At 44.5% G+C, this 27,698-nt stretch overlaps 1 protein-coding gene across 2 annotated transcripts in view; it reads right to left on the bottom strand.

Moving 5' to 3' along the window:
* Positions 1–27,698, bottom strand: part of LOC139544455 (interleukin-11 receptor subunit alpha-like) — a 58,892-nt gene that overhangs the window by 5,286 nt on the left and 25,908 nt on the right. For both annotated transcript variants that reach the window (XM_071351568.1, XM_071351569.1), the window contains 9 exons: positions 25,901–25,967; positions 23,649–23,818; positions 22,919–23,033; positions 16,138–16,304; positions 13,566–13,732; positions 4,717–4,861; positions 4,376–4,465; positions 2,024–2,123; positions 1,843–1,921 (listed from right to left, as the gene is read on the bottom strand). In XM_071351568.1, coding sequence (XP_071207669.1) covers positions 1,843–1,921; positions 2,024–2,123; positions 4,376–4,465; positions 4,717–4,861; positions 13,566–13,732; positions 16,138–16,304; positions 22,919–23,033; positions 23,649–23,818; positions 25,901–25,967 — 1,100 coding nt within the window. The remainder of the gene's footprint in view (positions 1–1,842; positions 1,922–2,023; positions 2,124–4,375; positions 4,466–4,716; positions 4,862–13,565; positions 13,733–16,137; positions 16,305–22,918; positions 23,034–23,648; positions 23,819–25,900; positions 25,968–27,698) is intronic.

Raw genomic sequence — 27,698 nt, forward strand, 5'->3', positions numbered from 1 at the left:
ACCCTGTCGTTCTCAACTCACATCAAGGCGGTGACCCGTTCCTGTAGGTTCATGCTCTACAACATTCGCAGAGTACGACCCTGCCTCACACAGGAAGCGGCGCAGGTCCTAATCCAGGCACTTGTCATCTCCCGTCTGGATTACTGCAACTCGCTGTTGGCTGGGCTCCCTGCCTGTGCCATTAAACCCCTACAACTCATCCAGAACGCCGCAGCCCGTCTGGTGTTCAACCTTCCCAAGTTCTCTCACGTCACCCCGCTCCTCCGCTCTCTCCACTGGCTTCCAGTTGAAGCTCGCATCCGCTACAAGACCATGGTGCTTGCCTACGGAGCTGTGAGGGGAACGGCACCTCCGTACCTTCAGGCTCTGATCAGGCCCTACACCCAAACAAGGGCACTGCGTTCATCCACCTCTGGCCTGCTCGCCTCCCTACCTCTGAGGAAGTACAGTTCCCGCTCAGCCCAGTCAAAACTGTTCGCTGCTCTGGCACCCCAATGGTGGAACAAACTCCCTCACGACGCCAGGTCAGCGGAGTCAATCACCACCTTCCGGAGACACCTGAAACCCCACCTCTTTAAGGAATACCTAGGATAGGATAAAGTAATCCTCCTAACCCCCCCCTCCCCCTTAAAAGAGTTAGATGCACTATTGTAAAGTGGTTGTTCCACTGGATATCATAAGGTGAATGCACCAATTTGTAAGTCGCTCTGGATAAGAGCGTCTGCTAAATGACTTAAATGTAAATGTAAATGTAGTTAAGGTTTTAGTCAAAACCATATAAAACAGACAGAGACATAGTTAAGGTTTTAGTCAAAACCATATAAAACAGACAGAGACATAGTTAAGGTTTTAGTAGAAACCATATAAACAGACAGAGACATAGTTAAGGTTTTAGTAGAAACCATATAAACAGACAGAGACATAGTTAAGGTTTTAGTAGAAACCATATAAACAGACAGAGACATAGTTAAGGTTTTAGTAGAAACCATATAAACAGACAGAGACATAGTTAAGGTTTTAGTAGAAACCATATAAACAGACAGAGACATAGTTAAGGTTTTAGTAGAAACCATATAAACAGACAGAGACATAGTTAAGGTTTTAGTAGAAACCATATAAACAGACAGAGACATAGTTAAGGTTTTAGTAGAAACCATATAAACAGACAGAGACATAGTTAAGGTTTTAGTAGAAACCATATAAAACAGACAGAGACATAGTTAAGGTTTTAGTCAAAGCCATGGCTGCTCAGGGTTATACGTTATACTACAGAGTTACAGGTTTATAGTAACAGCTCTGGTGGACATTCCTGCATACCAATTATTACGCTCCCTCAAAACCTGAGATATCTGTGGCGTTGTGTTTTGTGACTAAACTGCACATTTCTGGGTTCTTTTATTTCAGCTCATGAAACATGGGACCAACACTTTACATGTTGCGTTTATATTTATATTTATAGTTGATAGTTTATAGTTTTATAGGGTACGTCCCGGCTGTAGGCCACTCAGTGCTGGTTGTGTATTACCGTGCAGCACATTGGTCCCTACTGCACAGAAAAACTCAACTTCTACTGTTTCACTATTTCAGCCAGAGACAACATCCCCCGACCTAACCCTCATATTCCCCAACCTCCACACCCTGCCCCAGAGGACGTCCTGCCCTAGAACAACCCAGACATTATCCAGGGTAATAAACCTGTCCTGCCAGCAGGATAACTCAGTTGTAGAATGCTACAGTAGAATACCACTTCAGTACAGAGACATCAGGGCTCTGAGTCACAACAGCCGTAGAGCAGAGAGGGTCTGTAACAACAGTAGTGACATTGATAGGGGTCTGACTCACTTCAGATATGCAGGACTTCATCTTCAACATTGAGGTCAGATCCTGTCGTGTCACGGTTTCCCGCCTCCATTGCTTCACCCTAGACAACAAACATAAGATATTTCAATATGAAGGAATTGTTCAATTCAGTTGTTAGAGAACATATTAATCTGATTTAGACATGCAGGAGGACATATCTCACCACATGAGGACAAATAGAGAGAACAACAAGGCTATGATGATGACAGCAAACAGGACCAGAAATATCACCACTCCCAGACTACCACCATCATCCTCCGAATCTAGAGGAGAGAGAGATCAGAAGAGAGAGAGATCAGGAGAGAGAGAGATCAGGAAAGAGAGAGAGATCAATAGAGAGAGCGAGAGAGAGAGAGAGAGAGAGAGAGAGAGAGAGAGAGAGAGAGAGAGAGAGAGAGAGAGAGAGAGAGAGAGAGAGAGAGAGAGAGAGAGAGAGAGAGAGAGAGAGAGAGAGAGAGAGAGAGAGAGAGATCAGGAGAGAGAGAGAGATCAGGAGAGAGAGAGAGATCAGGAGAGAGAGAGAGAGAGGGAGAGAGAGAGAGAGAGAGAGAGGGAGATCAGGAGAGAGATCAGGAGAGAGATCAAGAGAGAGAGAGAGATCAGGAGAGAGATCAAGAGAGAGAGAGAGATCAGGAGAGAGATCAGGAAAGAGAGAGAGAGACAGAGAGAGATCAGGAGAGAGAGAGACAACAGCACAATTAGACCCAACCAAATCATGAGAAAACAAAAAGATAATTACTTGACACATTGGAAAGAATTAACAAAAAAACAGAGCAAACTAGAATGCTATTTGGCCCTAAACAGAGAGTACACAGTGGCAGAATACCTGACCACTGTGACTGACCCAAACTTAAGGAAAGCTTTGACTATGTACAGACTCAGTGAGCATAGCCTTGCTATTGAGAAAGGCCGCCGTAGGCAGACATGGCTCTCAAGAGAAGACAGGCTATGTGCTCACTGCCCACAAAATGAGGTGGAAACTGAGCTGCACTTCCTAACCTCCTGCCCAATGTATGACCATATTAGAGAGACATATTTCCCTCAGATTACACAGATCCACAAAGAATTTGAAAACAAATCCAATTTTGATAAACTCCCATATCTACTGGGTGAAATTCCACAGTGTGCCATCACAGCAGCAAGATTTGTGACCTGTTGCCACAAGAAAAGGGCAACCAGTGAAGAACAAACACCATTGTAAATACAACCCATATTTATGCTTATTTATTTTAACTTGTGTGCTTTAACCATTTGTACATTGTTACAACACTGTATATATATAATATGACATTTGTAATGTCTTTCTTGTTTTGAAACTTCTGTATGTGTAATGTTTACTGTTAATTTGTATTGTTTATTTCACTTTTGTGTATTATCTACCTCACTTGCTTTGGCAATGTTAACACATGTTTCCCATGCCAATAAAGCCCCTTGAATTGAATTGAATTGAATTGAGAGAGACAGAGAGAGATCAGGAGAGAGAGAGAGAGAACAGAAGAGAGAGAGAACAGACGCCTCACATGTCCTCAACTGGCAGCTTCATTAAATAGTACCCGCAAAACACAAGTCTCAAAGTCAACAGTGAAGAGGCGACTCTGGGATGCTGGTCTTCTAGGCAGAGTTCCTCTGTCCAGTGTCTGTGTTCTTTTGTCCATCGTAATCTTTTATTTTTATTGCCAAGTCTGAGATATGGCTTTTTCTTTGCAACTCTGCCTAGAAGGCCAGCATCCCGGAGTCGCCTCTTCACTGTTGACGTTGAGACTGGTGTTTTGCTGGTACTATTTAATGAAGCTGCCAGTTGAGGACTTGTGAGGCGTCTGTTTCTCAAACTAGACACTCTAATGTACTTGACCAAATAATTTATTTTCTTTCAAAAACAAGGACATTTCTAAGTGACCCCAAACTTTTGAACAGTACTGTATATAGAGACGGATGTATACAGAGACTGATGTATATAGAGACTGATGTATACAGAGACTGATGTATACAGAGACTGATGTATACAGAGACTGATGTATATATGTATATAGAGAGGGATGTATACAGAGACTGATGTATACAGAGACTGATGTATACAGAGACTGATGTATACAGAGACTGATGTATACAGAGACTGATGTATATAGAGACTGATGTATATAGAGACTGATGTATACAGAGACTGATGTATATATGTATATAGAGAGGGATGTATATAGAGACTGATGTATACAGAGACTGATGTATATAGAGACTGATGTATATAGAGACTGATGTATATAGAGACTGATGTATACAGAGACTGATGTATACAGAAACAGATGTATATAGAGACTGATGTATATAGAGACTGATGTATATAGAGACTGATGTATACAGAGACTGATGTATACAGAGACTGATGTATACAGAGACTGATGTATACAGAGACTGATGTATACAGAGACTGATGTATACAGAGACTGATGTATACAGAGACTGATGTATACAGAAACAGAAGATATGGGCTGTATCTGGCTTAGAAAAAGCGACTTACTCTCTGACTTGGTGTTTGCTGTAGAGGGCTTTGCGTCTTTGTCATTGTCGTCTACAGGGACGGTTTGTTCAGTTGGATCTGCTGTGCAACCTGTGGGATTCACCACATAATGATGCCGTCTCACACAGATAACACCGCTGACCAAGTAACTGTGTAACACTAAGGAGAAACTATTCAAACACTGTTCTGGGTCTGATAAAGTTCCAGTTGTAGACTGTTTACAATGTACTCTCCATTTGGTAGAGTCCTGGTTAAAAGTCGTGCAGTATATAGGGAGTAGAGGGCCATTTGGAACACATTAGTATTGTATACTAGTGTGTAGTATGCAGTAGGACTCTCACCGCGCCATGGCCAGGTCTGCAGCAGGGGGCTCCAGTCACTCCACTGGCTGTCTGGGTTGATCTCGTCCTGGGCTCTCACCTGCAGCTGGTGGGCGAAGCCTGCAAGGGCGTCGGTTATTAGCAGGGATCTGGCCTTAGACTCCACCTGGGGGGGAGATGGATGAAGATAGATAACGTGAGAGAGGTCTACAGAAGATAGAGGACAGGACTGACTGCAGACCAAATTACAGTCAGATATGAGGACTGACTGCAGACCAAATCACAGTCAGATAGGAGGACTGACTGTAGACCAACACACAGTCAGATAGGAGGACTGACTGCAGACCAAAACACAGTCAGATAGGAGGACTGACTGTAGACCAAAACACAGTCCGATAGGATTACTGACTGCAGACCAAAACACAGTCAGATAGGAGGACTGACTGCAGACCAAATCACAGTCAGATAGGAGGACTGACTGCAGACCAAAACACAGTCAGATAGGAGGACTGACTGTAGACCAACACACAGTCAGATAGGAGGACTGACTGCAGACCAAAACACAGTCAGATAGGAGGACTGACTGTAGACCAAAACACAGTCCGATAGGATTACTGACTGCAGACCAAAACACAGTCAGATAGGAGGACTGACTGTAGACCAACACACAGTCAGATAGGAGGACAGACTGCAGACCAACACACAGTCAGATAGGAGGACTGACTGCAGACCAAAACACAGTCAGATAGGAGGACTGACTGTAGACCAAAACACAGTCCGATAGGATTACTGACTGCAGACCAAAACACAGTCAGATAGGAGGACTGACTGTAGACCAAAACACAGTCAGATAGGAGGACTGACTGCAGACCAAAACACAGTCAGATAGGAGGACTGACTGCAGACCAAAACACAGTCAGATAGGAGTACTGACTGCAGACCAAAACACAGTCAGATAGGAGGACTGACTGTAGACCAAAACACAGTCAGATAGGAGGACTGACTGCAGACCAAAACACAGTCAGATAGGAGGACTGACTGCAGACCAAAACACAGTCAGATAGGAGGACTGACTGCAGACCAAAACACAGTCAGATAGGATTACTGACTGTAGACCAAAACACAGTCAGATAGGATTACTGACTGTAGACCAAAACACAGTCAGATAGGAGTACTGACTGCAGACCAAAACACAGTCAGATAGGAGGACTGACTGTAGACCAAAACACAGTCAGATAGGAGGACTGACTGCAGACCAAAACACAGTCAGATAGGATTACTGACTGTAGACCAAAACACAGTCAGATAGGAGGACTGACTGCAGACCAAAACACAGTCAGATAGGATTACTGACTGCAGACCAAAACACAGTCAGATAGGATTACTGACTGTAGACCACAACACAGTCAGATAGGATTACTGACTGTAGACCAAAACACAGTCAGATAGGAGGACTGACTGTAGACCAAAACACAGTCAGATAGGAGGACTGACTGCAGACCAAAACACAGTCAGATAGGAGGACTGACTGCAGACCAAAACACAGTCAGATAGGAGGACTGACTGCAAACCAAAACACAGTCAGATAGGAGGACTGACTGCAGACCAAAACACAGTCAGATAGGAGGACTGACTGTAGACCAAAACACAGTCAGATAGGAGGACTGACTGCAGACCAAAACACAGTCAGATAGGAGGACTGACTGCAGACCAAAACACAGTCAGATAGGATTACTGACTGCAGACCAAAACACAGTCAGATAGGATTACTGACTGTAGACCAAAACACAGTCAGATAGGATTACTGACTGTAGACCAAAACACAGTCAGATAGGAGGACTGACTGTAGACCAAAACACAGTCAGATAGGAGGACTGACTGCAGACCAAAACACAGTCAGATAGGAGGACTGACTGCAGACCAAAACACAGTCAGATAGGAGGACTGACTGCAGACCAAAACATAGTCAGATAGGAGGACTGACTGCAGACCAAAACACAGTCAGATAGGAGGACTGACTGTAGACCAAAACACAGTCAGATAGGAGGACTGACTGTAGACCAAAACACAGTCAGATAGGAGGACTGACTGTAGACCAACACACAGTCAGATAGGAGGACTGACTGTAGACCAAAACACAGTCAGATAGGAGGACTGACTGTAGACCAAAACACAGTCCGATAGGATTACTGACTGCAGACCAAAACACAGTCAGATAGGAGGACGGACTGCAGACCAAAACACAGTCAGATAGGAGGACTGACTGCAGACCAAAACACAGTCAGATAGGATTACTGACTGTAGACCAAAACACAGTCAGATAGGATTACTGACTGTAGACCAAAACACAGTCCGATAGGAGGACTGACTGCAGACCAAAACACAGTCAGATAGGAGGACTGACTGCAGACCAAAACACAGTCAGATAGGAGGACTGACTGCAGACCAAAACACAGTCAGATAGGAGGACTGACTGTAGACCAAAACACAGTCAGATAGGAGTACTGACTGCAGACCAAAACACAGTCAGATAGGAGGACTGACTGCAGACCAAAACACAGTCAGATAGGAGGACTGACTGTAGACCAACACACAGTCAGATAGGAGGACAGACTGCAGACCAACACACAGTCAGATAGGAGGACTGACTGCAGACCAAAACACAGTCAGATAGGAGGACTGACTGTAGACCAAAACACAGTCCGATAGGATTACTGACTGCAGACCAAAACACAGTCAGATAGGAGGACTGACTGTAGACCAAAACACAGTCAGATAGGAGGACTGACTGCAGACCAAAACACAGTCAGATAGGAGGACTGACTGCAGACCAAAACACAGTCAGATAGGAGTACTGACTGCAGACCAAAACACAGTCAGATAGGAGGACTGACTGTAGACCAAAACACAGTCAGATAGGAGGACTGACTGCAGACCAAAACACAGTCAGATAGGAGGACTGACTGCAGACCAAAACACAGTCAGATAGGAGGACTGACTGCAAACCAAAACACAGTCAGATAGGAGGACTGACTGCAGACCAAAACACAGTCAGATAGGAGGACTGACTGTAGACCAAAACACAGTCAGATAGGAGGACTGACTGCAGACCAAAACACAGTCAGATAGGAGGACTGACTGCAGACCAAAACACAGTCAGATAGGATTACTGACTGCAGACCAAAACACAGTCAGATAGGATTACTGACTGTAGACCAAAACACAGTCAGATAGGATTACTGACTGTAGACCAAAACACAGTCAGATAGGAGGACTGACTGTAGACCAAAACACAGTCAGATAGGAGGACTGACTGCAGACCAAAACACAGTCAGATAGGAGGACTGACTGCAGACCAAAACACAGTCAGATAGGAGGACTGACTGCAGACCAAAACATAGTCAGATAGGAGGACTGACTGCAGACCAAAACACAGTCAGATAGGAGGACTGACTGTAGACCAAAACACAGTCAGATAGGAGGACTGACTGTAGACCAAAACACAGTCAGATAGGAGGACTGACTGTAGACCAACACACAGTCAGATAGGAGGACTGACTGTAGACCAAAACACAGTCAGATAGGAGGACTGACTGTAGACCAAAACACAGTCCGATAGGATTACTGACTGCAGACCAAAACACAGTCAGATAGGAGGACGGACTGCAGACCAAAACACAGTCAGATAGGAGGACTGACTGCAGACCAAAACACAGTCAGATAGGATTACTGACTGTAGACCAAAACACAGTCAGATAGGATTACTGACTGTAGACCAAAACACAGTCCGATAGGAGGACTGACTGCAGACCAAAACACAGTCAGATAGGAGGACTGACTGCAGACCAAAACACAGTCAGATAGGAGGACTGACTGCAGACCAAAACACAGTCAGATAGGAGGACTGACTGTAGACCAAAACACAGTCAGATAGGAGTACTGACTGCAGACCAAAACACAGTCAGATAGGAGGACTGACTGCAGACCAAAACACAGTCAGATAGGAGGACTGACTGTAGACCAACACACAGTCAGATAGGAGGACAGACTGCAGACCAACACACAGTCAGATAGGAGGACTGACTGCAGACCAAAATACAGTCAGATAGGAGGACTGACTGTAGACCAAAACACAGTCCGATAGGATTACTGACTGCAGACCAAAACACAGTCAGATAGGAGGACTGACTGTAGACCAAAACACAGTCAGATAGGAGGACTGACTGCAGACCAAAACACAGTCAGATAGGAGGACTGACTGCAGACCAAAACACAGTCAGATAGGAGTACTGACTGCAGACCAAAACACAGTCAGATAGGAGGACTGACTGTAGACCAAAACACAGTCAGATAGGAGGACTGACTGCAGACCAAAACACAGTCAGATAGGAGGACTGACTGCAGACCAAAACACAGTCAGATAGGAGGACTGACTGCAGACCAAAACACAGTCAGATAGGATTACTGACTGTAGACCAAAACACAGTCAGATAGGATTACTGACTGTAGACCAAAACACAGTCAGATAGGAGGACTGACTGCAGACCAAAACACAGTCAGATAGGAGGACTGACTGTAGACCAAAACACAGTCAGATAGGAGGACTGACTGCAGACCAAAACACAGTCAGATAGGATTACTGACTGTAGACCAAAACACAGTCAGATAGGAGGACTGACTGCAGACCAAAACACAGTCAGATAGGATTACTGACTGCAGACCAAAACACAGTCAGATAGGATTACTGACTGTAGACCAAAACACAGTCAGATAGGATTACTGACTGTAGACCAAAACACAGTCAGATAGGAGGACTGACTGTAGACCAAAACACAGTCAGATAGGAGGACTGACTGCAGACCAAAACACAGTCAGATAGGAGGACTGACTGCAGACCAAAACACAGTCAGATAGGAGGACTGACTGCAAACCAAAACACAGTCAGATAGGAGGACTGACTGCAGACCAAAACACAGTCAGATAGGAGGACTGACTGTAGACCAAAACACAGTCAGATAGGAGGACTGACTGCAGACCAAAACACAGTCAGATAGGAGGACTGACTGCAGACCAAAACACAGTCAGATAGGAGGACTGACTGCAGACCAAAACACAGTCAGATAGGAGGACTGACTGTAGACCAAAACACAGTCAGATAGGAGTACTGACTGTAGACCAAAACACAGTCAGATAGGAGGACTGACTGCAGACCAAAACACAGTCAGATAGGAGGACTGACTGCAGACCAAAACACAGTCAGATAGGAGGACTGACTGTAGACCAACACACAGTCAGATAGGAGGACAGACTGCAGACCAACACACAGTCAGATAGGAGGACTGACTGCAGACCAAAATACAGTCAGATAGGAGGACTGACTGTAGACCAAAACACAGTCCGATAGGATTACTGACTGCAGACCAAAACACAGTCAGATAGGAGGACTGACTGTAGACCAAAACACAGTCAGATAGGAGGACTGACTGCAGACCAAAACACAGTCAGATAGGAGGACTGACTGCAGACCAAAACACAGTCAGATAGGAGTACTGACTGCAGACCAAAACACAGTCAGATAGGAGGACTGACTGCAGACCAAAACACAGTCAGATAGGAGGACTGACTGCAGACCAAAACACAGTCAGATAGGAGGACTGACTGCAGACCAAAACACAGTCAGATAGGAGGACTGACTGCAGACCAAAACACAGTCAGATAGGATTACTGACTGTAGACCAAAACACAGTCAGATAGGATTACTGACTGTAGACCAAAACACAGTCAGATAGGAGGACTGACTGCAGACCAAAACACAGTCAGATAGGAGGACTGACTGTAGACCAAAACACAGTCAGATAGGAGGACTGACTGCAGACCAAAACACAGTCAGATAGGATTACTGACTGTAGACCAAAACACAGTCAGATAGGAGGACTGACTGCAGACCAAAACACAGTCAGATAGGATTACTGACTGCAGACCAAAACACAGTCAGATAGGATTACTGACTGTAGACCAAAACACAGTCAGATAGGATTACTGACTGTAGACCAAAACACAGTCAGATAGGAGGACTGACTGTAGACCAAAACACAGTCAGATAGGAGGACTGACTGCAGACCAAAACACAGTCAGATAGGAGGACTGACTGCAGACCAAAACACAGTCAGATAGGAGGACTGACTGCAAACCAAAACACAGTCAGATAGGAGGACTGACTGCAGACCAAAACACAGTCAGATAGGAGGACTGACTGTAGACCAAAACACAGTCAGATAGGAGGACTGACTGCAGACCAAAACACAGTCAGATAGGAGGACTGACTGCAGACCAAAACACAGTCAGATAGGATTACTGACTGCAGACCAAAACACAGTCAGATAGGATTACTGACTGTAGACCAAAACACAGTCAGATAGGATTACTGACTGTAGACCAAAACACAGTCAGATAGGAGGACTGACTGTAGACCAAAACACAGTCAGATAGGAGGACTGACTGCAGACCAAAACACAGTCAGATAGGAGGACTGACTGCAGACCAAAACACAGTCAGATAGGAGGACTGACTGCAGACCAAAACATAGTCAGATAGGAGGACTGACTGCAGACCAAAACACAGTCAGATAGGAGGACTGACTGTAGACCAAAACACAGTCAGATAGGAGGACTGACTGTAGACCAAAACACAGTCAGATAGGAGGACTGACTGTAGACCAAAACACAGTCAGATAGGAGGACTGACTGTAGACCAAAACACAGTCAGATAGAAGGACTGACTGCAGACCAAAACACAGTCAGATAGGAGGACTGACTGCAGACCAAAACACAGTCAGATAGGAGGACGGACTGCAGACCAAAACACAGTCAGATAGGAGGACTGACTGCAGACCAAAACACAGTCAGATAGGATTACTGACTGTAGACCAAAACACAGTCAGATAGGATTACTGACTGTAGACCAAAACACAGTCCGATAGGAGGACTGACTGCAGACCAAAACACAGTCAGATAGGAGGACTGACTGCAGACCAAAACACAGTCAGATAGGAGGACTGACTGCAGACCAAAACACAGTCAGATAGGAGGACTGACTGTAGACCAAAACACAGTCAGATAGGAGTACTGACTGCAGACCAAAACACAGTCAGATAGGAGGACTGACTGCAGACCAAAACACAGTCAGATAGGAGGACTGACTGCAGACCAAAACACAGTCAGATAGGAGGACTGACTGCAGACCAAAACACAGTCAGATAGGAGGACTGACTGCAGAACAAAACACAGTCAGATAGGAGGACTGACTGTAGACCAAAACACAGTCAGATAGGAGGACTGACTGTAGACCAAAACACAGTCAGATAGGAGGACTGACTGTAGACCAAAACACAGTCAGATAGGAGGACTGACTGCAGACCAAAACACAGTCAGATAGGAGGACTGACTGTAGACCAAAACACAGTCAGATAGGAGGACTGACTGCAGACCAAAACACAGTCAGATAGGAGGACTGACTGCAGACCAAATCACAGTCAGATAGGAGGACTGACTGTAGACCAAAACAAAGTTAGCATTAAATCATATAATATAGTAACTGTGTAGAATAGTATAGGAACTGACTAATATAATGTAATTAGCGGGTAGGATAGTATAGGACCTAATATAATGTAATTAGTGGGTAGGATAGTATAGGAACTAATATAATATAATTAGTGGGTAGGATATAGTAGGAAGTAATATAATGTAATTAGTGGGTAGGATAATGTAGGAACTAATATAATGTATTTAGTAGTGGGTAGGATAGTATAGGAACTAATATAATGTAATTAGTGGGTAGGATATAGTAGGAAGTAATATAATGTAATTAGTGGGTAGGATAGTATAGGAACTAATATAATGTATTTAGTAGTGGGTAGGATAGTATAGGTGTCACGTTCCTGACCTGTTTTCTGTTAGTTTTGTATGTGTTAGTTGGTCAGGACGTGAGTTTGGGTGGGCAGTCTATGTTTTCTGTTTCTATGTTGGTTTAAAGGGTGACCTGATATGGCTCTCAATTAGAGGCAGGTGGTTTTCATTTCCTCTGATTGAGAGCCATATTAAGGTAGGTGTTTTCACACTGTTTGTTTGTGGGTGGTTGTCTCCTGTGTCTGTGTCTATGTTGCACCATACGGGACTGTTTCGTTCGTTCGTTGTTTTGTGTAGTCATTTTCCTGTTCGTTCGTTCTGCGTTACATGTAAGTCCTTACGTTCAGGTTTGTCTACTCCGTTTGTTGTTTTGTTTTGTTTTAAGTGAAGTTTGTGTTTTCGTCTTTACTTTAATAAATATAATGTCAAATCACAAGTCTGCATGTTGGTTCGATCCCTGCTCCTCCTCTTCGTATGAAGAGGAGGAGGAACGCCGTTACAATAGGAACTAATATAATGTATTTAGTAGGGGGTAGGATAGTATAGGAACTAATATAATATAATTAGTGGGTAGGATAGCATAGGAACTAATATAATGTAATTAGTGGGTAGGATATAGTAGGAACTAATATAATGTAATTAGTGGGTAGAGACAGTGGTTAGACAAGTAAGCAGTAGAGTATAGGAGAGGAACTGACTGCCACAATACAATATTCAGTATGATGAATAGAGGAACTAACGGTAGACCAGATGCTGGATCCTACAGGACGGTAGCGGAGGGGGAAGGGGGTGAGATAGAGATGGAGGGGGAGGGAGAGGGAGAGGTAGTATGATGAATAGAGGAACTAACGGTAGACCAGATGCTGGATCCTACAGGACGGTAGCGGAGCCGGAAGCGGAGGGGGAAGGGGGTGAGATAGAGATAGAGATGGAGGGAGAGGTAGTATGATGAATAGAGGAACTAACGGTAGACCAGATGCTGGATCCTACAGGACGGTAGCGGAGCTGGAAGAGGAGGGGGAAGGGCACAGCGTCGTGGAGCCAGGAGGCAGGGTACGTCCAGTACACCTGGAGCCTCATGGGATATCCTACCATCCCCACTGCTGTTACTGCCTCCGGGGGGTCTGGCTGCACTGTAGACACACAAAGAGAGAGAGGGGGGGGGGGGGTGAGAGAGAGAGCGGGGGGTGAGAGAGAGAGAGCGAGAGAGAGAGAGGGGGGTGAGAGAGAGGGGAGGTGGGGTGAGAAACACACTATTAAAGGTACACAAACACAGAAGGCAGTTAAGAATCAACAACTTACACTTGTGATGACTGAAGACACAACATGACAAGGTTATTAAATAAGGCTAGGGTAATAAGACAGATAGACACAGTTAGATGAGAGGTTGACCTACAGACACACTGTCCAGATGAGAAGTTGACCTACAGACACACTGTCCAGATGAGAAGTTGACCTACAGACACCCTGTCCAGATGAGAGGTTGACCTACAGACACCCTGTCTAGATGAGAAGTTGACCTACAGACACACTGTCCAGATGAGAAGTTGACCTACAGACACACTGTCCAGATGAGAAGTTGACCTACAGACACCCTGTCCAGATGAGAGATTGACCTACAGACACACTGTCCAGATGAGAGGTTGACCTACAGACACCCTGTCCAGATGAGAAGTTGACCTACAGACACCCTGTCCAGATGAGAGGTTGACCTACAGACACACTGTCCAGATGAGAAGTTGACCTACAGACACCCTGTCCAGATGAGAGGTTGACCTACAGACACACTGTCCAGATGAGAGGTTGACCTACAGACACCCTGTCCAGATGAGAGGTTGACCTACAGACACACTGTCCAGATGAGAGGTTGACCTACAGACACCCTGTCCAGATGAGAAGTTGACCTACAGACACCCTGTCCAGATGAGAGGTTGACCTACAGACACCCTGTCCAGATGAGAGGTTGACTACAGACACACTGTCCAGATGAGAAGTTGACCTACAGACACACTGTCCAGATGAGAGGTTGACTACAGACACACTGTCCAGATGAGAAGTTGACCTACAGACACACTGTCCAGATGAGAGGTTGACTACAGACACACTGTCCAGATGAGAGGTTGACTACAGACACACTGTCCAGATGAGAGGTTGACTACAGACACACTGTCCAGATGAGAGGTTGACCTACAGACACACTGTCCAGATGAGAGGTTGACTACAGACACACTGTCCAGATGAGAGGTTGACTACAGACACCCTGTCCAGATGAGAGGTTGACTACAGACACACTGTCCAGATGAGAGGTTGACCTACAGACACCCTGTCCAGATGAGAGGTTGACCTACAGACACACTGTCCAGATGAGAGGTTGACCTACAGACACCCTGTCCAGATGAGAGGTTGACCTACAGACACCCTGTCCAGATGAGAGGTTGACCTACAGACACACTGTCCAGATGAGAAGTTGACCTACAGACACACTGTCCAGATGAGAAGTTGACCTACAGACACCCTGTCCAGGTGAGAGGTTGACCTACAGACACACTGTCCAGATGAGAAGTTGACTACAGACACACTGTCCAGATGAGAGGTTGACTACAGACACCCTGTCCAGATGAGAGGTTGACTACAGACACACTGTCCAGATGAGAGGTTGACCTACAGACACACTGTCCAGATGAGAGGTTGACCTACAGACACCCTGTCCAGATGAGAGGTTGACCTACAGACACACTGTCCAGATGAGAGGTTGACCTACAGACACACTGTCCAGATGAGAGGTTGACCTACAGACACACTGTCCAGATGAGAGGTTGACCTACAGACACCCTGTCCAGATGAGAGGTTGACCTACAGACACCCTGTCCAGATGAGAGGTTGACCTACAGACACACTGTCCAGATGAGAGGTTGACCTACAGACACACTGTCCAGATGAGAGGTTGACCTACAGACACACTGTCCAGATGAGAGGTTGACCTACAGACACACTGTCCAGATGAGAGGTTGACCTACAGACACACTGTCCAGATGAGAGGTTGACCTACAGACACACTGTCCAGATGAGAGGTTGACCTACAGACACACTGTCCAGATGAGAGGTTGACCTACAGACACCCTGTCCAGATGAGAGGTTGACCTACAGACACACTGTCCAGATGAGAGGTTGACCTACAGACACCCTGTCCAGATGAGAGGTTGACCTACAGACACACTGTCCAGATGAGAAGTTGACCTACAGACACCCTGTCCAGATGAGAGGTTGACCTACAGACACACTGTCCAGATGAGAGGTTGACCTACAGACACACTGTCCAGATGAGAGGTTGACCTACAGACACACTGTCCAGATGAGAGGTTGACCTACAGACACACTGTCCAGATGAGAGGTTGACCTACAGACACACTGTCCAGATGAGAGGTTGACCTACAGACACACTGTCCAGATGAGAGGTTGACCTACAGACACACTGTCCAGATGAGAGGTTGACCTACAGACACACACACACACAGCGGGAAATGTGAATGTGACCTACAGAGCTCATGGAACTTGACCTGTATGATGGTGGTCTGTGACCCCAGAGGGTTGGTCTCGGTGATGTTGATGTAGTGGTAGAGCTGCCACATGGTAGGGTCTGTGATGGTGCACTGCTGCTGTGGTGGTGACGACACCACACACATCCTCACCTGGCTCTTATTACCCCTAGAGGGGGGTAGAGGACAGGAGAGGAGAGGAGGAGAGGGAGAGAGATGGTTATTCACTTGTGGTGCTGCTGGGAAGGAGAGAGAGATCAATTAATAACAACATCATTTCTGCTCCCTGTCAAACTGAGTGTGTACGTATCAAGCTCCCTGTCAAACTGAGTGTGTACGTATCAAGCTCCCTGTCAAACTGAGTCTGTACGTATCAAGCTCCCTGTCAAACTGAGTCTGTACGTATCAAGCTCCCTGTCAAACTGAGTCTAAGTATCAAGCGTCTCAAGGTATGAGTGCTGATCTAGAATAAGCTCATAGAAAAGTAAATAAATGAAAACAGTATGGGGATGAGGTAGTTAAATTGGGTGGGCTGTTTACAGATGGACTATGTACAGCTGCAGCGATCGGTTAGCTGCTCAGATAGCAGATGTTTAAAGTTGGTGAGGGAAATAAAAGTCTCCAACTTCAGCGATTTTTGCAATTCGTTCCAGTCACAGGCAGCAGAGAACTGGAAGGAAAGGCGGCCAAATGAGGTGTTGGCTTTTGGGATGATCAGTGAGATATACCTGCTGGAGCGCGTGGTACGGGTGGGTGTTGTTATTGTGACCAGTGAACTGAGATAAGGCGGAGCTTTACCTAGCATGGACTTATAGATGACCTGGCGCCAGTGGGTCCGGCGACGAATATGTAGCGAGGGCCAGCCGACTAGAGCATACAGGTCGCAGTGGTGGGTGGTATAAGGGGCTTTGGTGACAAAACGGATGGCACTGTGATAGACTGCATCCAGTTTGCTGAGTAGAGTATTGGAAGCTATTTTGTAAATGACATCGCCAAAGTCGAGGATCGGTAGGATAGTCAGTTTTACGAGGGTATGTTTGGCGGCGTGAGTGAAGGAGGCTTTGTTGCGAAATAGGAAGCCGATTCTAGATTTAATTTTGGATTTGACATGTTTAATATGAGTCTGGAAGGAGAGTTTACAGTCTAGCCAGACATCTAGGTATTTGTAGTTGTCCACATATTCTAAGTCAGAACCGTCCAGAGTAGTGATGTTGGACAGGCGGGCAGGAGCAGGCAGCGAACGGTTGAAAAGCATGCATTTGGTTTTACTAGCGTTGAAGAGCAGTTGGAGGCCACGGAAGGAGTGTTGTATGGCATTGAAGCTCGTTCAGAGGTTAGTTAACACAGTGTCTAAAGAAGGGCCAGATGTATACAGAATGGTGTCGTCTGCGTAGAGGTGGATCAGGGAATCGCCCGCAGCAAGAGCAACATTGTTGATGTATACAGAGAAAAGAGTCGGCCCGAGAATTGAACCCTGTGGTACCCCCATAGAGACTGCCACAGGTTCGGACAACAGGCCCTCCGATTTGACACACTGAACTCTGTCTAAGAAGTAGTTGGTGAACCAGGCGAGGCAGTCATTTGAGAAACCAAGGCTGTTGAGTCTGCCGATAAGAATATGGTGATTGACAGAGTCGAAAGCCTTGGCCAGGTCGATGAAGACGGCTGCACAGTACTGTCTTTTATCGATGGCGGTTATGATATCGTTTATGACCTTGAGCGTGGTTGAATTGCACCCGTGACCAGCTCGAAAACTGGATTGCACATCAGAGAAGGTACGGTGGAATTCGAGATGGTCAGTGATCTGTTTTTTAACTTGGCTTTCGAAGACCTTAGATAGGCAGGGCAGGATGGATATAGGTCTGTAACTGTTTGGGTCCAGGGTGTCTCCCCCTTATAAGAGGGGGATGACCATGAATGCTTTCCAATCTTTAGGGATCTCGGATGCTATGAAAGAGAGGTTGAACAGACTGGTAATAGGGGTTGCAACAATGGCGGCAGATCATTTTAGAAAGAGAGGGTCCAGATTGTCTAGCCCAGCTGATTTGTAGGGGTATCTGGATTTGGGTGAAGGAGAAGCTGGGGAGTAGCTAGGTTAATATGATGGAATATAACAGAGTAGCTAGGTTAATATGATGGAATATAACAGAGTAGCTAGGTTAATATGATGGAATATAACAGAGTAGCTAGGTTTATATGATGGAATATAACAGAGTAGCTAGGTTAATATGATGGAATATAACAGAGTAGCTAGGTTAATATGATGGAATATAACAGAGTAGCTAGGTTAATATGATGGAATATAACAGAGTAGCTAGGTTTATATCATGGTTTCCTGAGTTGTAGTGGGAGGACCACACACCATGTTGGTTATTATATCAATATTTGCGCTTAATTGCGTTTTAACTGAATTCATTTTAACCGGAAAAAAACCTGATTCAAATTGTACCGAAACTTCCTCTAGTGTTTTATATGATATGACTTTTCTCGCATAAAAACTGTGGATGGAAATGTGGTTATTGAAATAGAAAATATATTTGTCCCAAATTGATTGCACCTGTGTAACTGTGATTCTAAAGAAATTTATATTTTAAAACAATGCCGTTGTGGTCATTTTTAAGAATTGTTTGGCAACTCTGAGTGTTTTATAAACCTGATAACTGTGTGTTTTAATTAACCTGATAACTGTGTTTTATAAACCTGATAACTGTGTTTTATGAACCTGATAACTGTGTGTTTTATAAACCTGATAACTGTGTGTTTTATGAACCTGATAACTGTGTGTTTTAATTAACCTGATAACTGTGTTTTATGAACCTGATAACTGTGTTTTATGAACCTGATAACTGTGTGTTTTATAAACCTGATAACTGTGTGTTTTATGAACCTGATAACTGTGTGTTTTATGAACCTGATAACTGTGTGTTTTATAAACCTGATAACTGTGTGTTTTATGAACCTGATAACTGTGTGTTTTATAAACCTGATAACTGTGTGTTTTATGAACCTGATAACTGTGTGTTTTAATTAACCTGATAACTGTGTTTTATAAACCTGATAACTGTGTGTTTTAATTAACCTGATAACTGTGTTTTATAAACCTGATAACTGTGTTTTATGAACCTGATAACTGTGTTTTATGAACCTGATAACTGTGTTTTATGAACCTGATAACTGTGTGTTTTATAAACCTGATGACTGTGTGTTTTATAAACCTGATGACTGTGTTTAATAAACCTGATGACTGTGTTTTATAAACCTGATGACTGTGTTTTATGAACCTGATGACTGTGTTTTATAAACCTGATAACTGTGTGTTTTATGAACCTGATAACTGTGTGTTTTATAAACCTGATAACTGTGTGTTTTATAAACCTGATAACTGTGTGTTTTATAAACCTGATAACTGTGTGTTTTATGAACCTGATAACTGTGTGTTTAATGAACCTAATAACTGTGTTTTATGAACCTGATAACTGTGTCTTTTATAAACCTGATAACTGTGTGTTTTATAAACCTGATAACTGTGTTTTATAAACCTGATAACTGTGTGTTTTATAAACCTGATAACTGTGTTTTATGAACCTGATAACTGTGTGTTTTATGAACCTGATAACTGTGTGTTTTATGAACCTGATAACTGTGTGTTTTATGAACCTGATAACTGTGTGTTTTATGAACCTGATAACTGTGTGTTTTATGAACCTGATAACTGTGTGTTTTATGAACCTAATAACTGTGTTTTATGAACCTGATAAAGTTCCATTCAGTCCAGACATTTAAACTTATGTAGACACTGTCCCAATTAAAATGTTCACTATTTTTGCATATTTTTTGCATATTTCTGATACTGAATGTTGTCAGATCTTCAACCAAAACCTAATATTAGATAAAGGGAACCTGAGTTTACAAATCTTTATTTTATTTTTTTTTACATATTTTATTTATTTAATGAACAAAGTTATGCAACACCCAAATCCCCTGTGTAAAAAGTAATTTCCCCCTTACACTCAGTAACTGGTTGCTCCACCTTTAGCTGCAAAGACTGCAACTAAATGCTTCCTGTAATTGTAAATCAGTCTCTCACATCACTGTGGAGGAATTTTGGCCAACGCTTGCATGAAAAACGAATTTAACTCAGCTACATTTGTGGGTTTTTCAAGCATAAACTGCTTGTTTCGAGTCCTGCCACAACATCTCAATTAGGATTAGATCTGGCCTTTGACTAGGCCATTACAAAACTTAATGTGTGTTGCTTTTTAACCATTTTCACATAGACTTGATTGTGTGTTTTGGATCATTGTCTTGCTGCGTTTCATCTTCAGCTCACAGACAGATGGCCTGACATTCTCCTGTAGAATTATCTGATGCAGAGCAGAATTCATGGTTCCTTCCATCAACCCCCCTATCCACATCGACGGGACAGTAGTGGAGAAGGTGGAAAGTTTTAAGTTCCTCGGTGTACACATCACGGACAAACTGAATTGGTCCACCCACACAGACAGCGTTGTGAAGAAGGCGCAGCAGCGCCTCTTCAACCTCAGGAGGCTGAAGAAATTCGGCTTGTCACCAAAAGCACTCACAAACTTCTACAGATGCACAATCGAGAGCATCCTGTCGGGCTGTATCACCGCCTGGTACGGCAACTGCTCCGCCCACAACCGTAAGGCTCTCCAGAGGGTAGTGAGGTCTGCACAACACATCACCGGGGGCAAACTACCTGCCCTCCAGGACACCTACACCACCCGATGTCACAGGAAGGCCATAAAGATCATCAAGGACAACAACCACCCGAGCCACTGCCTGTTCACCCCGCTATCATCCAGAAGGCGAGGTCAGTACAGGTGCATCAAAGCAGGGACCGAGAAACTGAAAAACAGCTTCTATCTCAAGGCCAACAGACTGTTAAACAGCCACCACTAACATTTAGTGGCTGCTGCCAACATACTGACTCAACTCCAGCCACTTGAATAATGGGAATTGATGGAAATTATGTAAAAATGTATCACTAGCCACTTTAAACAATGCCACTTAATATAATGTTTACATACCCTACATTACTCATCTCATATGTATATGTATATACTGTACTCTATATCATCTACTGCATCTTGCCATCTTTATGTAATACATGTATCACAAGCCACTTTAAACTATGCCACTTTATGTTTACATACCCTACATTACTCATCTCATATGTATAGACTGTACTCTATACCATCTACTGCATCTTGCCTATGCCGTTCTGTACCATCACTCATTCATATATCTTTATGTACATATTCTTTATCCCTTTACACTTGTGTGTATAAGGTAGTAGTTGTGGAATTGTTAGGTTAGATTACTTGTTGGTTATTACTGCTTTGTCGGAACTAGAAGCACAAGCATTTCGCTACACTCGCATTAACATCTGCTAACCATGTGTATGTGACAAATAACATTTGATTTGATTTGATAAGGGAACACCTGGATGATCATCAAGACTTATGGGAGAATGTTCTATGGACAGATGTATACCATTTTTGGACGATATGGGTCCCATTACGCCTGGCGAAAACCAAACACTGCATTCCACAGTAAGAACCTTATTCCAAAGGTCACGCATGTAAACAGTTGTAATGTACGTTAGCGTTGTCATGTTGGATAACATTTGTAATGTGATCCTGCCTAATGTGTTGCGTAATGTGAAATAAACATTAAATGTTGATCACATCAAAAACATTTTAAAGATACTGTTCACAGACCTCGGGCTCCCGAGTGGCACAGTGGTCTAAGGCACTGCATCTCAGTGAGGAGTCACTACAGACCCTGGTTAGAATCCAGGCTGTATCACAGTGGTCTAAGGCACTGCATCTCAGTGAGGAGTCACTACAGACCCTGGTTAGAATCCAGGCTGTATCACAGTGGTCTAAGGCACTGCATCTCAGTGCTGGAGGAGTCACTACAGACCCTGGTTAGAATCCAGGCTGTATCACAGCGGTCTAAGGCACTGCATCTCAGTGCTAGAGGCGTCACTACAGACCCTGGTTAGAATCCAGGCTGTATCACAGCGGTCTAAGGCACTGCATCTCAGTGCTAGCGGCGTCACTACAGACCCTGGTTAGAATCCAGGCTGTATCTCAACCGGCCGTGATTGGGAGTCCCATAGGGCGACGCACAATTGGCCCAGTGGTCGGTGTAGGCCGTCATTGTAAATAAGAATTTGTTCTTAAATGACTTGCCTGGTTAAATTATTTAAAAAACTTTAAGGTTTGGAAAAAGTCCCAAGTAAAAAAAATTTTTAAAAGCTTGGCTTCCTGTTCATCAGTCTCTTCATTCATAATTTGATCACGAATATAGGCTGCCTATTAATAATATAGTCACATCAGACTATTCTCAATTCAATCTTGTAATCTTGTTTTTAAGTTTACATCTATATAGGTGTGTACTGCAGTTAGTTCCACTGATATCCTGGCTGTGATCCAGTAAAACAGAGGCCTGTTGTGACCTGTGCAACGGCATGGCGTTCTAGTTCAGAGAGTGTGTGTGTGTGTGTGTGTGTGTGTGTGTGTGTGTGTGTGTGTGTGTTGTGTGTGTGTTGTGTGTGTTGTGTGTGTTGTGTAGGCCGTGCGCCGTGTGTGAAACAAGCCATGAAGTTACATTGTAAATAAATGGTCTGTGAAATCAGGTGTAAATGGTGTAATCCTATGTTTTATTTAGGATTTTAGCACTTCAATTCCTGCCCACCAAAAGTTTTGCACACCCACCCACCAACGGGTTTCTGCCTACGCTACAGCAGCTTACCTATAGGAGGTGTGGTACAGGGCTGGTAGGTGGGTCTTCACAGACTCCACCCATGAACACAATACTAGGCTGTGATTGGGCACATGACAGGAAATGCTGAGCAGCCCGGGGGGATCTGATGAAAAAGAGAGGAGAAATGATGATCACGTGATCAACACCACAAGAACTACATTTCAAAGCAGTATCTCTATATGTCGATGCTGTATCTCTGTATGTCGATGCAGTATCTCTGTATGTCGATGCAGTATCTCTGTATGTGTGAGGGATTCAGTCTTTCTGAGGACGGATGTGTCTGTGAAAGATACATCCACAAATACACAACAATACAATAAACATATTATAATGAGGGGATTCCTCACAGCTCAATCTGTTAGAGCAATATCTAATAATAGGAAAAGCTTCTCCTCTCAGGTCCCACCCCTCTTATCAGTAAGCTGAGCACCGTCAGGAAACCATTACAAAATAGACGGAGGACGGGTGAGGATAGAGGGGAGAGTGAGAGGGAGGAGGGGGGGAGGATAGAGGGGAGAGTGAGCGGGAGGAGGGGGGAGGATAGAGGGGAGAGTGAGAGGGAGGAGGGGGGAGGATAGAGGGGAGAGTGAGAGGGAGGAGGGGGGAGGATAGAGGGGAGAGTGAGAGGGAGGAGGGGGGAGGATAGAGGGGAGAGTGAGAGGGAGGAGGGGGAGGATAGAGGGGAGAGTGAGAGGTAGGAGAGAAAGGGAAGACTTACATCCTAGCCTGAGTCTGATGGTCTGGATGAGGAGTCCCTTCTCGTCATGGCAGCTGTAGTTACCCTCGGCAGCGTGTTCTGCGTGCACGAGGACCAGATGACCGTCTGATGTCACTCGGTGCTGCCATGGCAACATGGAACTCCTGTTCAGACGCCACTCCACTGACGTCCTAAAGAGACATTGTGACATCATGATGTTTACTGGCAGTCAGACAACTACACACAAATACACAAAGCTACAATCAGACACACAACTACAGTCACAGTTACTAATAGTCAGAGAAACTAAACAGCCACACACCTACTGCACAGGGCCAGTTCAATGGCAGGGACTTGGCATTACTCTAAGTCAAAGGGTACTATAACATTAGCTCCTAAATTAAATGGACTCCTAGTGTATCGTGCGTGTCCAGCTCTGACACAGACTGACTCCTAGTGTATCATACCTGTCCAGCTCTGATACAGACTGACTCCTAGTGTATCATACCTGTCCAGCTCTGATACAGACTGACTCCTAGTGTATCATACCTGTCCAGCTCTGATACAGACTGACTCCTAGTGTATCATACCTGTCCAGATCCTCTAGAGAACATACTGACTCGTAGCATACCTGTCCAGACCCTCTAGAGAACATACTGACTCGTAGCATACCTGTCCAGACCCTCTAGAGAACATACTGACTCGTAGCATACCTGTTCAGACCCTCTAGAGAACATACTGACTCATAGTATACCTGTCCAGACCTTCTAGAGAACATACTGACTCGTAGCATACCTGTCCAGACCCTCTATAGAGAACATACTGACTCGTAATATACCTGTCCAGACCCTCTAGAGAACATACTGACTCGTAGCATACCTGTCCAGACCCTCTAGAGAACATACTGACTCGTAGCATACCTGTTCAGACCCTCTAGAGAACATACTGACTCATAGTATACCTGTCCAGACCCTCTAGAGAACATACTGACTCGTAGCATACCTGTCCAGACCCTCTAGAGAACATACTGACTCGTAGCATACCTGTCCAGACCCTCTAGAGAACATACTGACTCGTAATATACCTGTCCAGACCCTCTAGAGAACATACTGACTCGTAGCATACCTGTCCAGACCCTCTAGAGAACATACTGACTCGTAGCATACCTGTCCAGACCCTCTAGAGAACATACTGACTCGTAGCATACCTGTCCAGACCATCTAGAGAACATACTGACTCGTAGCATACCTGTCCAGACCCTCTAGAGAACATACTGACTCGTATCATACCTGTCCAGACCCTCTAGAGAACATACTGACTCGTAGCATACCTGTCCAGACCCTCTAGAGAACATACTGACTCGTAATATACCTGTCCAGACCCTCTAGAGAACATACTGACTCGTAGCATACCTGTCCAGACCCTCTAGAGAACATACTGACTCGTAGCATACCTGTCCAGACCCTCTAGAGAACATACGGACTCGTAGCATACCTGTCCAGACCTTCTAGAGAACATACGGACTCGTAGCATACATGTCCAGACCCTCTAGAGAACATACTGACTCGTAGCATACCTGTCCAGACCCTCTAGAGAACATACGGACTCGTAGCATACCTGTCCAGACCCTCTAGAGAACATACTGACTCGTAGCATACCTGTCCAGACCCTCTAGAGAACATACGGACTCGTAGCATACCTGTCCAGACCTTCTAGAGAACATACGGACTCGTAGCATACCTGTCCAGACCCTCTAGAGAACATACTGACTCGTAGCATACCTGTCCAGACCCTCTAGAGAACATACGGACTCGTAGCATACCTGTCCAGACCCTCTAGAGAACATACTGACTCGTAGCATACCTGTCCAGACCCTCTAGAGAACATACGGACTCGTAGCATACCTGTCCAGACCTTCTAGAGAACATACGGACTCGTAGCATACCTGTCCAGACCCTCTAGAGAACATACTGACTCGTAGCATACCTGTCCAGACCCTCTAGAGAACATACGGACTCGTAGCATACCTGTCCAGACCCTCTAGAGAACATACTGACTCGTAGCATACCTGTCCAGACCCTCTAGAGAACATACTGACTCGTAGCATACCTGTCCAGACCCTCTAGAGAACATACTGACTCGTAGCATACCTGTCCAGACCCTCTAGAGAACATACGGACTCGTAGCATACCTGTCCAGACCCTCTAGAGAACATACTGACTCGTAGCATACCTGTCCAGACCCTCTAGAGAACATACGGACTCGTAGCATACCTGTCCAGTGCGTCTCTACACAGCAGCGTAACGTTGGACCCTAGCCTCCCGTACTGGACATCTGAAACTAGACAGGAGAGACATGTTAGACTTTGTGTCTGCAGTGTGTAGCGTCTGTTAGCAGCGGTGTAAACAGTTAGTTCATAAGTCTTCAGTCTAGTCAGGATTTGCAAGCTACAGAACTACTGTTTACAGCCGTATATACAGGGCCTTCAGAAAGTATTCATACCCCTTGACTTATTCCACATTTTTGTTGTATTACAGCCTGAATTTAAAATGGATTAAATATGTATTTTTCTTATCCATCTACACACAATACCCCATAATGACAAAGTAAAGCAAATGTCTAAAAACATTGAAAATGAAATACAGAAACATCTAATTTACATAAAGTAAATATTCACACCCCTGTGTCAATACTTTGTAGAAGCACCTCTGGCACCAATTACATTTTTGAATCATCTTGGGTATGTCTGTTTCAGCTTTGCAGTTCTTGATTTGGGGATTTTTTTTCTCATTCTTCTTCGTCGATTTTCTCAAGCTCTGTTAAGTTAGATGGGGAGTGGGGGTGAACAGCAATCTTCAAGTCTTTCTACATATTTTCAATAACTCTAGGCTTTGGCTGGGCCACTCACGCACTTTCACATTCTTGTTCTGAAGCCATTCCAGCGTTGCTTTGGCTGTGTGCTTGGGGTCATTGTTCTGTTGGAATGTTAATATTTACCCCAGTCTAAGGTCGTTGGCACTCTGAAGCAAGTTCTCATCAAGGATTTGCCTGTATTTGGTTCCATTCATTGTTCCCTCTATCCTTACCAGTCTCCCAGTCCCCGATGCTGCCACCGCCATGCTTCACGGTAGGGTTGGTGTTAGATGGGTGATGAGCTGTGCCTGGTTTTCTCCAGACATAGCGCTTTGCATATTTTCTCATCTTTTGCCTTATGATCTCAGTCTTTCACGTCCCTTTTTGCAAACTCCAGGCGTGCTGTCATGTGCCTTTTTCTCAGGAGTGGCTTCTGTCTGGCCACTCTCCCATGAAGCCCAGATTGGAGACACTGTGGTCCTTCTGGCAGGTTCTCCCATCTCAGCCAAGGAACGCTACAATTTTGTCAGAGTGGTCATTGGGTTCTTGGTCACCTCCCTGACCAAGGTTCTTCTTGGTCTGGGCCGTTCCACATTTTTTCCATATGCCAAAGATGGAGAGAACTGTGATCTTGGAAACTTTCAACACACTAGAAATGGTTTCATATCCTTCCCCAGATACTGTATATGCCTCATCACAATTCTATCATGGAGCTTTAAGGACAGTTCCATGGACTTCATGGTATAGGTTCTGCTCTGACATGCTCTGTCAACTGGACCTAATATAGACAGGTGTGTTTCTTTCTAAATCATGTCCAAACAATTGAATTGGCCACAGGTGGACTCCGATCAAGTTGTAGTGACACCTCAAGGATGGTCAAAGGAAATTGGATGCACCTGAGCTCAAATTGGAGTGTCATAGCAAAAAGGTGTGAATACTTACAGTACCAGTCAAAGGGTTTTTCTTAATTTTTTCTTATTTTCTACATTGTGGAATAATTGTGAAGACATCACAACTATGAAATAACACATATGGAATCATGTAGTAACCAAAAAAGTTGTTAGAGAAATCAAAATATATTTTATATTTGAGATTCTTCAAAGTAGCCACCCTTTGCCTTGATGAGGAATGCTTTTCCAACAGTCTTGAAGGAGTTCCCACATATGCTGAGCACTTGTTGGCTGCTTTTCCTTCACTCTGCTGTCCAACTCATCCCAA

The sequence above is a fragment of the Salvelinus alpinus genome, chromosome 18 (assembly GCF_045679555.1).
Source record: "Salvelinus alpinus chromosome 18, SLU_Salpinus.1, whole genome shotgun sequence".
Lineage (NCBI taxonomy): Eukaryota > Metazoa > Chordata > Actinopteri > Salmoniformes > Salmonidae > Salvelinus > Salvelinus alpinus.